The sequence below is a fragment of the Scophthalmus maximus genome, chromosome 3 (genome assembly GCF_022379125.1).
Source record: "Scophthalmus maximus strain ysfricsl-2021 chromosome 3, ASM2237912v1, whole genome shotgun sequence".
In the NCBI taxonomy this organism is placed as follows: domain Eukaryota; kingdom Metazoa; phylum Chordata; class Actinopteri; order Pleuronectiformes; family Scophthalmidae; genus Scophthalmus; species Scophthalmus maximus.
Genome location: NC_061517.1, coordinates 12,601,199 through 12,612,503, shown reverse-complemented (window position 1 = coordinate 12,612,503; position 11,305 = coordinate 12,601,199). Strand labels below are relative to the sequence as shown.

Genomic DNA, 11,305 nt, shown 5'->3' with positions numbered 1-11,305 from the left:
TATAAAAGATCCATTTCAACCACAATAACATTATAAATATAGACTCACTGACCAGTTTAATATTATATATAGAGAGTATTTCACCTTGTGATGTTGTGGGACTCCCTCCACCTCTGTTCAATAAAACACCATTAAAACCAAAGGGGGAGTGTAGTCCTGAAGTGTGTCACTAGATGTCACTGTTGCACAACAGGAAGACCCAGTAAAGCCGACTCGATTCCGTCTGAATAATTGATTCGCAGGTCGGTCTCAAGGAGAAGTATCGTCACAACACAGAGCCGTTTTTAATCATCTACAATCATCCATCGACTCGGAGGGTTGGATTTAACGCCAGAGTGCACATCAGAAAACAGATTTACAGCTTCTGGCGTCACTCCGCCCGCTCCTCCAATAATCGATGCTGTCCACTCGTCAGCGGATCTTGGGCACGAGCCATCGCGCGCGAAATGGGCCTTGAAATCCCCGTTCATGTGGCTCGAGCGTCAAAACAATAGCGACAGAAGACGCTCGCTGTGAGACCAACGGCACTCATGTCGCTCCAACCTCTGATAGCAGATCGAACATGCAAAATGAGCAGGGGGGAAGACCTCCCAATAAACCCCACCGAGGCCTGACCTGTCGTCAAAATGTCAAGAAATATACAAACAAACAAAAAAATGATGGTACAATATAGAAAAAGCTTTTGATTTGGTTATTTTCTTTTTGAAATGTTGGGGTTAATAGATTCCGTCAGCCCACTCACTTGCCAGCTGATTGCTGATGAGTCTGCCGAGCAGACAGCTCAGTGTCAAACACTTTAAGAAGATTAGCAGTGCCTCACGTTTTCCTCATCACGTGCGACCATAATCCACCACAAGAAGCTAATAATAAAAACGGGAATATCCTGTATGTCTGCCCTAATTGGGAAATTAAAATACTCTCCTATTCCGGTGCCTGCACAGTTCTTAGCAGGTCTGAAATTGATTTTCAAAATTATTAGCCACTTAATTGGAAAAATTACCATCATCGTTTTACCCAGTCTCTCATTTTGCGTGCAGTGTTGTGAAAGCAAATTCAATTACTCCAACTTAAAGGAAATGTTTCAACAGATCCACAGAGGTGCCCCAATTGACTAATGAAATTATGGCAGTTGTCCCACCCAATGTCATTCAGAGTCTCCCCCCTCCCTGCCGCCGCAGCAAATCTCCAAACCACCTGATTTATTTTTAATGATATTACACCCCTCAGTCGGCTGTGTCATGGTAATAATCGGGGTGCTCCAGCTGCCTCTAGATCACATTAGCCAGGCTTAATATTGACAGTGCCGGGCCCACTAGACAATGAGGGTATGGGGATAGGGAGCTTAGAGGGTGCCTAGCCAATGGGCATACTGCAGGAGGTAGTGGAGATGCAGGCCAGGATGCTCCAGTTCCCTATGCCCTGGAGGACTGGTACCATCATTAAGCAGCTTCTTCTATAGCCGTGTGGAGCTTCAAACCCACCAATACCAGATCCAAACCCCACCCAGGCCCCAGACATCAAAACCATGGTGACAAGGGACCGTGAATAGTGGGAACTTGATTCCCTGCTATTCTTTCACAGGATGGAGAGACCAGCCAAGAAAACACCTCAGCTGCTGAACCTTGTGTAGGATCCTGCTGTGACATAGTCTTTGGATTATAGACTTGGGGACAACTGCTTTGGAGGGTTAATATCGTGCCAGCATAACATCAGCTTGTGAAGTTCATGTTCAAGAAATATGAAACAAATTTTTGATTCCTGTCAGCAGGAAAAAAGTTGACGATTAAAAAACATAAGTGAATAATTTCATATCCAGAAATTGACTAATATTTTCTTATATACACCGAAATGCACTATTAGGAAAAAGCTTTTGCAAACTGATTTGATTAGAAAAGTGCTTTTATCCTTTACACAAATTTATGTTGCAGGCTTGTCTAGTTTATCATTTGCATAATGGTCACACTGGGAATCAGGCTAGGCCACTTGTGGGAGACTTGCACCTGATCACCGAGACACTGGCTCTTTGCCAATCACACCTACATTTGATACTTCCAATTAAAAATCACCTGTATTTGTCCGTTTATTTGTCAGTTTGTTCAGGATCAGTTAGATGTCCCTGTACTCGGAGGTTTTAAACTGTGTCCCAAATTGTTGTTTGGATCGGAGGGGATTTTGTATGGGGGCCCACAGATTACCGTCGTTGATTAGTGGTTGGGTGTAATCCTTTCAGCCCCTCTCTCTCTCCAAAACACCCCTGGGATATGCCCGTCTCCCTGAGGACCGGCAGCATGGCAGATGGATCCTCCTCCCCCTCTTCTGCCCCCTCTAACAGCTCACCCAAAAACACTGTTGATGTCCTGGGACGGAGGTTGTAAAGTATCCTGAATATGAAACCACAGGCACCTTTGTTTAATGGCTCTCTCCCCACTTAGTGAGAATTGCCCTCAGGCCTGATTCCCATTCTGTAGCTATATTCCTGCCCGATTGGAATGTGTTCCAAATCCATTAGCCCAAAGGAAGAGGAATAAGCTGCAAACAATCTGCTCATATTGCCTGGATGAAACGCTGCTATAGATCTTATCGAATTTTATTTTGGGATGAAGGAGACTCTTAAGTTGTTGACATTGCAGTTTCATGGATATGACAACCCATTCTCCAAAGATGTATGTGATGGCCCAAAGTCAAACATGGGATTATATTCCTACACAAGCAGATACAGAGATAACTGTCCACTTGTCTGTGAGGCATCAATTCACACACACCTTTTTTAAGTTTACAGTTCGTGTGTATTCCAAAGATACAATGAGCAAGCTGCAGGTGGTGCAGTGTGAAAACGTGCAGCATCCATGTATGCACTATAGGCTCCATGTATAATATAGTTTGATTGAGACATGGGGGGAAAACACTTAAACAGTTGTTTTCTTTAATGTCTTTTAAAATATTTTTTATTCTGAAAAATTAAGCAATGGTGAAGAGTCAGTTTTCATTGAGTGATTCATCTGATGTTAAAAAGTCAGTGTCTTTCGACTGGTCTTCACAACTGGAAATGGTCGTTTCAGGGTCAAAGATGAGCGTTAGGCTGTCAAGATGCAGGCTGAAATTAGGTTTAGGTTAGGGGCTAGGGAATGCATTTTGTGTGCGTGCGTGCATGTGAGAGAGAGACCATGGGAAATGAGCACACATTAAAAATAAGCAGTGGGATTAAGTGCATACTACGGAAATAGTTGATGAAACTTTTGGAAATTTCAAAAAGCACTACAGATATACCTTTTACATGTATACAAATGCGAAAAAATTGACGGTACCAAACTTATTTATTTTATTTTAGTTTGTCAACAATACAATTTCATCTCTCTAATCTCGCCACCCTGTGCCACATCACCCCAACCCCTTTGCACACCAACCCCTCTCACAAATCCTCGCTCTCTCCATCTTTTATGATCACTACACGGGGCTCAGCTTTCAGGAGCAGACCAGTGGCGCATGTGTGTAGAGCTTTAATTCCTATTCCTATTGTGTTCCAGCAGTCTTGGTGTGTGTGTGTGTGTGAGTGTGTGTGTGTTTGTGTGTGTGTTTCACCAAAAGAGGCAGAGGGAGATAGAGATGAAGAAAAAGACAGGAACAAGGACCCATCTGTCAGCACAGCGCACAGATCCCTCCCATTCCACTCGGAGTCCCAGGGGACAAGAGCGAGAGACAACTCACTTGTGGCAATGGTTTTTTTTTGTAAGGAAGGGGTTACCCCATTACAAGCCACGACGGCACTTAAATAGCCAATGTAAGACTGGCACTCTTTTGCCCAAATCTTTACAGAGAAACTTGTTTTAGACGGTTCATGCCGAAGCTTGATGTTTAAAATTAAAAAATTCTCCCTCGGAATCTTTCTCCATATACATTTGAAATGTCTCAGGTTAAGTCAGAAATGGACGACATAACATATAAAGATAAAATTGTGAGGTAGATCATTTGAAGTACCCCGGTTACAAGAATGCAAACTCATCGAAAGTTGGTTTCGGATCAGATGTGTTCATCGTGACCTCTTTAGGAAGGTTCGCATCTATGTTATTGCTCAAATGGGAGCAGGACAATTCCCTCTCCGTTAGTCTGTCAGTCATTTGGGAAACGGGAAATGGGGTTTGTGGGAGACTGCAAGACTCCAATTCCCCATGCAGGCTGCAGGTGTGGTGGAGGGCATGCACTCACTCATGGGACAGAAGGGTAGCAGTGTGTATGTGTTGGGGGGGTAGGGGTGCATGTACCAGGGGAGCATTGAGCACGTCACATTAGTCTATAGAGCTGTTGTTGTACACATGCAATGTCTGGTTCATAAATGCATAAATGCAAATACTGACATAAATGCATTAGCCTCTTACCCTAAGTTAAAGTTATTATTGTTTGGACACTGTCGTAGACTCGTTGCAGTAGCGAAACTCCGGCAAGGATGCAGGTACTTTTCCTCAGAGCCGACTCCTGAGGAAGTTATAAACACCACATTGGAGACGTTCTGGCTCCTATCGCGTTAACGGCAGCCAGCTGCCTGGTTGTTTAAAGCAGAAAACAACGTAAAATCCTGTAGCATTAGCAAGTCGGCTGGTTGTGTAACTTACTGATCTAGTCGAAAGAAAGAAAAAACAGACTGCATGCCGTTTTTGAGACTGGCCGAGGTTCACTCTTGTTTTATCTCTTTCTCTATCACCCTCCCTCACCTGCTTTTGTTCCTCCGTCAACAGGATTATTTTTTCTTTTTCTGCGAGGTTGAGTTGTTTTGTCAATTCGGCTGTTCCCCCCTCTGTCATTTCCATCAGACATAGACACCGGGAGAACTTTATACTCTTCCTCGTTATGGTTGCGAAATAGGCGGCGCAGTTCCTTTGTGCCGTGGGTGGATTCGTAATTCTTCCGCAAAAAAACGTGTCCCGGTGGTCAAGAGAATTTTACATTGTCGTATATTAGCCAGACCAATATTAGCGCGGATGGTGTCGTTTTTCTATCAACACTACATTGTGCAATCTGTTTTAACACCATAATGAAACAAGTTGTCTATTTCAGCCTTAACCTTTTTAACTAAATGTCTAACTAGGACCAACTGAAATGTACTCCCTAACAATATGACTCAATGTGGTACACACACACACACACAGAGGGAGGGAGGGGCTCCTCTCTCTCTCTCTATGCACATGCCTTTATGGCCAGTGCACTGACCAGGACTGATTAGGGCCGTTAGCGAGGCGAGTAAACGCTGTTTCAGCACGAGACATCATCTTGGGCAAGCGAGTGACGCGTGAGCGTCCAAGCAACAGATGCCCCCCTCCCCCGCCCCCCTCACCTCAACGCTTCCTATATCCAGCAGCCATCTGCCAGGGTCTGTTCAAATAAATCGTTGGACAAGTGCTTGTTTTTTTCTACGCGATGTTGCCGATTGGCCACGTGACCAGCACATCTTATTCCCCCGGACGTGGACATAGATCGCACACGACTCGAGGCCAGTGCGCGCAGAGCCCGCGGTGCAGTTGGCGAAGTTCGGCCTCGAGCGCAGCTGTGCGCAGCCGCGCGCACAATGGGATCAATGCGGGGGCACGTGCGCCTCGCGAGACCCCGGCTGTCAATGGCCAGCGATGACAATAGCCCCCCACTGCGCCGCGGCCCGCCACGCACGCGGACTGGCGGGCGTTTATTATGCCGCGGTATTTATAGTCGAAACGAGGGAAAATGCTCAATATTGAAGTACAATTATAAACAATGCGCGCCGCCGTGGCCGTTTCAATGCTTTCCACGGGGTCTGCTGGCTTGAAGAGTCAAGTCATATGGTCCCTGTCAGCGTTCATGTGTTGATTCACCTTGCACTGAAAGAATAAAATCACAAACGAACAACAAGCCTACAAGTCTAGTATTTCCTATGATAAAAACACGATGCCATTGTATTTGGTGTGAAATATATATATATATATATATATATGCCCTTGTTCTTTGAGTTTTAACAGCAGGTTTTCAAGTTTCATCCCTTATACTTTGATTTATGCCTTCTTTTATTTTCCTCATTATTATTTTTTCTTTTCTTTTTTTATTGTTTTAAACTGCTGTGTAAGCACTTTGGGCTAACATTGAGAAATATTATAGGCATAAATAAAGTTGAGTTAATTTGTAATTTTCACTTCACTTTTTTTACTTTATTATTAACATCAAAAAGTACCTGTCTCTACACCACTACACCAATCATTTCCATAATCGGACAGTCCTTGGGGGCAGAATATGACGCTAAAAAATATGAAAGACAACAATTGAATGACAACGCACCTGCTCTCTGCACACCAAGCTGTCAAAATCACTTACATGCGCACACACGGAGGAGCGTCCCTTTACTCAGCGAAGACCGGGCTATACGCTGTGTTTAATGAAGTGGAAAATGTCTAATCCAACCGACTAATGAAGAGATAGACAATCGATTAAGATAGTTAACACACGACATCGAAACAGGAATTGTGGGTTTGTTTTTTTCATGTCCTACATTTCCAAGTGTGAAGAATATATTACACGCAAAACGTCATCATAATTCAAGTAATTGCGTGACCCATCAGATCATTGAAATTAAACTATGAAGAAAGGATTGGTGTTAAAATACATTATGAAATATTGACGTCTTGAAGGCAGAAATATGTCCACATCACCTCTAACTGTGATTGAAATTGATGCAATAGAAGGGCCATCGGATGTGGCCCTTCTATTGCATCTTTCATAAAGGCCCTAGATGTGTTTTGTGATATGCGCGCATTTTCTGGAGCGACGCGTCAGGCCGTCACTGCAGCGCTACTGGCCCTCCTCCTGCACGTGCACCCGGGCGCGCGCTCTTTCTGCCCCCCTCGCAGTGGCTGGATGAAACTTCTGGCCACGAGCCCGCCACGCGCGTCTGGATGAGTTGATGGTGGGTGGGGCGCCAGAAGGAGGGGCTTACCCGGCTATAAGCAAAAAAAGTCAGCCGGGCTTAGCCATTTGGATATGAAAGTTCCATGCGCACTCATGGATATCTGAGAGAGAAGAAGAGTTTAGGACACTGGCAGATGCACAGAACGAAAAAACACAGCGACTCTGGCTTCATCACTCAGTTGTTGGTCTTATTAAATTAGCCATTTTTCTCCTGTTAGGTATTTCGCACAGAACGAATCCAAACAGGTGAGTTCACTTTTGTTCATTTTTAATTCTTAATCCAGTGTTAAGTAAGATATCTGAAATAAATCAGATTAGTTAAACAGATGCTAAATTCAGCACATGCGCAAGATTTGTGTTTTCCTTTCATTGGTTAAATAAAGCTGTTAGAAATTATAGTCTTGGTTAGTTTTTGTAATTAACTGAATGTCTTATATTTGGAGTGTGCTTTTGATTGTTTAATTATGTTCAGTATCACACAGAATCCAGACATAATTGTGTCTTAACTTCTGAATTCATAATTTCCAGTAGCCTAATCTGCCCCACTTTTACGCCTTAGTGCACAATAATTAATTGGGACATTTTTTTTTGTTCAAAACAATAGCAAATCCTCTGTCCTAGGTTTGCATTTTTCTTTAATGTTAATACTGCCTACTTTTTATGACATTTAGGCCATGTGTACTTATTATGCAAAATGGTACAGCTTTAGTTTTTTTAAACAAACTGAGAAATCCGCTCTTTGGGGCATTTGAAACAGTATGTGGGCGGCATGTCCACATTGATTTGCCTATTTAATCTTTTAGTTTTATATGCTGAGTAAATCCCGCCGTGTCCCAGATTGAGAGCGTCTCTGAAACGACTACAGCATAACAGCAGGGGACCATTTTGCCACTTTATTAAAAAAACAGCTATATATTGCTTAGTGTCAGAATACCACAATATAATACCACTGCATTACAGTGTTTCTTTCTGAGAGCGACGACCTGTCACTGCAGTGCTGAATTGTGAAAGCTCAGTCTGTGTGGCATGTAACATAAGTTGCCAGTAACTGTTAGTTGCTGTCGCTAATCAATCACAATAAAAAACTGAATTCAAAAAACGGAATCATTATATATACATTTTACGGATGGATTTACATTTGCATATGTTACAAACTGGATGTGGCAATGATTGATTAAACTTTTTTTGTGCCGTTTTTCCTCACAGTAAAATGATGACAAAACCATTCGGGAAGAACGGGGATATGAGCGACCTGGTGAGCTCCCTTGGCTGGCTGGAGGAGGAGGAGGACGGTAGCTCACAGGATGGAGATGAAAGCCCAGAGATGAGGGGGCACCATGGTCTGATCCACTCCTGCACAGAACTGGGCAGTGAAGATATGGATGAGGAGGAGGAGGAAGAGGTTGATGGTGATGACATTGGACCAAATGGAGAAAACGCTCCCAAAAGGAGAGGCCCGAAGAAGAAGAAGATGACCAAAGCCAGACAGGAGAGGTTTCGTGCCCGGCGGGTCAAGGCCAATGCCAGAGAACGTTCCCGTATGCACGGGCTGAACGATGCCCTGGAAAGTCTCCGCAGAGTTATGCCGTGCTACTCCAAGACACAGAAGCTGTCAAAGATTGAGACTCTGCGGCTGGCACACAACTATATCTGGGCCCTGTCCGAGGTGCTGGAGAGCGGCCAGTCCCCGGAGAGCCACGGCTTCATGGAGATGCTGTGTAAAGGTTTGTCTCAGCCCACCAGTAACCTCGTGGCTGGCTGCCTGCAGCTGGGACCCAGTCCGATGATGCTCAACAAGCTGGAGGACAAGTGTGGGGGCCCGGGGGTGGGTGGTATGGGGGGTCAGGCTGGCCATCCCCTCAGCTACCCATCCCCAGGCCTTCCCAGCCCCCCCTATGGCTCCCTTGAGGCATCCCATCTCCTCCACATGAAGGGATTCAAGGGGCCTGTGTACGACAACCCCTCCTCAAACGAATGCAGCAGTGGCACCCCGCCATACGACGGGCCCCTCACCCCTCCCCTCAGCATCAGTGGCAACTTTGCCCTGAAGCAGGAGCCTTCTCCCCGTGAGTCAGAGAGGAACTTCACACCCCACCCTGGCCACCATGCCCACTACCTCTTATCGCACCATTACCCCACTTCTACGACGGGGGGCTTACCAGGTGGGCCTCAGAGCCACCCGCTCTTTCAAGCCTCACGTTATGAGCTGCCCCTGGATGTGGCCTATGACTCCTTCACTCCCTCTCACCTCGTCACCTCTCAGATGGGTAGCATCTGAAATGTGACAGTGAGAAATTGGGAGGACCTGTGACTGACTGCTATGAAACTTGCCAGGGGAGAACCACTGCTCCTGAAAAACAATGGCCAATGTAATGACTGTATAGAAAATAATGGTTTGCTTGTATGTTGTCTAGTACTCTGGGAGATCACCGAATGCTCAGAGAGAGAGAGACTCATCACCTCAACTCAATCTACCTGAAACAAACATGCACCCACAACTTTTAATATTTTATTTATTCGCTTTTGTTATGATTAAATGTGGACATTCGGATTCATTTTTTTTCTATATAAGTTGCCCCCTCGGTTGTTGCAGAGTGGAACTAAAGATTAGTTTAACAAATTCCCCTCAAGCATCACAGATTATTCGTGTTCAGGGTTTAAACAAAAACATGAAAGCAACAACAAAAAGATTCATCCTAAATTGTGCCCTGAGGTCTATTGCCAATGTCCCTCTCGCCATAAGAAAAGCAATGCATTTATTTATATCTGTATTTAATATTTATTTTGATATGGTTTTTGTCCTTTTTATATTTTCAGTTTTTTGTTTCACTGTCTTCCCAGTTTGTTGTCACTCATTGGCAGCTGTACTGTATTTAAATTATTTATTTGAGGTCTTTCAGGAACTTGTTCATTTGGTGTCACAACTTTTGTCATACTGTTGTAAATATTTTGCTGTTTCGCACTTAATTGAATAAATATTCTTATATTATATGCTATTTCCATAGTAACAATGTTTTCCATGTGTCTTCTTGTGTTATGCCACTTCCCTGCACCTTAGTAGATATAGGCTCAATAGAAAGTTCACACCTCACAGTATAGCTGGGTGTACTTATATGAAGCCCAATTAAAGTGGACAGTACTTCATTACTAATATTGTGAGGTTTCAAAATCAAAATAGTAATTAAAATAGATATCTGAATATTCTCCAGGTTGTGGTATTTCTGATGATACAATGGCATTTGGCTTGTTTGAGGTTCTTCAAGATGTCTCGGCTCTGATTTGAAAGACTTCTCCCTAACGGAGACTCTCCACTGTTCAGGTAGAACTGAAGAAGCATTTGACTTGAGTTTGAATGTCTTCAAAAACTTCAAGAAAGTCCAGTTATCATTGTCTAGCACCTAGAAATAATTAAATCTGTCATCTTATGTACAGTAGGATACAAGTCACGAGTCATTTTCATTGTTTCCTCTAATTTCCGAGCAACATTAAAATTTGCTTAATTAAGTTCCAATTATTGCAAGTATTTTAAAAATGTGAATCAACGGCAGTTCACTCGCGACACTCACTCGGGAGTTCGCTTTTCACATTTCAGTTTAAGCTGTTTTATTGAATTTGCATATAATAGGACAGTGTTGATTTATATGCAGTTTTTCAAACTAAGTACTTAAATACAAAACAATATTTCTATATGAATGTAGTTTGTTATATGAGAAAAAGTAGAAATGGAATCAGACAAAAGAAAATGAATGTTTAGATCGTTTCACACTATTATTACTACTACTACACACACACACACACACACACACACACACACACACACACACACACAGATATCAAAACCAATAAAACGGAACATGTCTAAGCTGCTGGAATAAAGGAGCACTTTGTGGCCAGGCAATAGAGATCTGTTGCTGTGTGTGTGTGTGTGTGTGTGTGTGTGTGTGTGTGTGTGTGTGTGTGTGTGTGTGTGTGTGTGTGTGTGTGTGTGTGTGTGTGTGTGTGTGTGTGTGTGTGTGTGTGTGTGATGTCATTCAGAGGCTTGCTCCAGGGTTTCTATCAGGTCAGGCGGGAGGCTGTTGTGGGCCATGGGAAAACAGCTCTGGGGAACAGGTGAACATGTCACAGAGGCTTTTCTGAATCCCTATCGTTCGCTTTCTCTCCCACATGTCCCAATTTCCCATGTAGCTCATGCCAAAACACTTTAGGGCAAGAAGTTATTTTCAAAGAACTCATCCACATTAAACCACAGAGAGAAAAGCACCACATTTTCTGTTAAAAGACATATGAACACAGATATGGTAATATATTAATTGATTAGATGCTTTTATTAATGTCTTTTTGAACATAATGGGACCTCAAAATTCAGTACACATCCAGGCATTTT

General features: G+C 43.5%; 1 protein-coding gene across 1 annotated transcript; it reads left to right on the top strand.

Moving 5' to 3' along the window:
- Positions 1-6,907: 6,907 nt before the first annotated feature.
- Positions 6,908-9,955, top strand: neurod4 (neuronal differentiation 4). The gene is made up of 2 exons (XM_035646383.2): positions 6,908-7,167; positions 8,128-9,955. The coding sequence occupies exon 2, from the start codon at positions 8,132-8,134 to the stop codon at positions 9,197-9,199; it is 1,068 nt and encodes a 355-aa protein (XP_035502276.1). The 5' UTR covers positions 6,908-7,167; positions 8,128-8,131; the 3' UTR covers positions 9,200-9,955.
- The last annotated feature ends 1,350 nt before the right edge of the window (positions 9,956-11,305 follow it).

Excerpts from the sequence above, each read along its gene's own strand:
- neurod4 (XM_035646383.2), top strand. The coding sequence starts at position 8,132 with ATGATGACAAAACCATTCGGGAAGAACGGGGATATGAGCGACCTGGTG.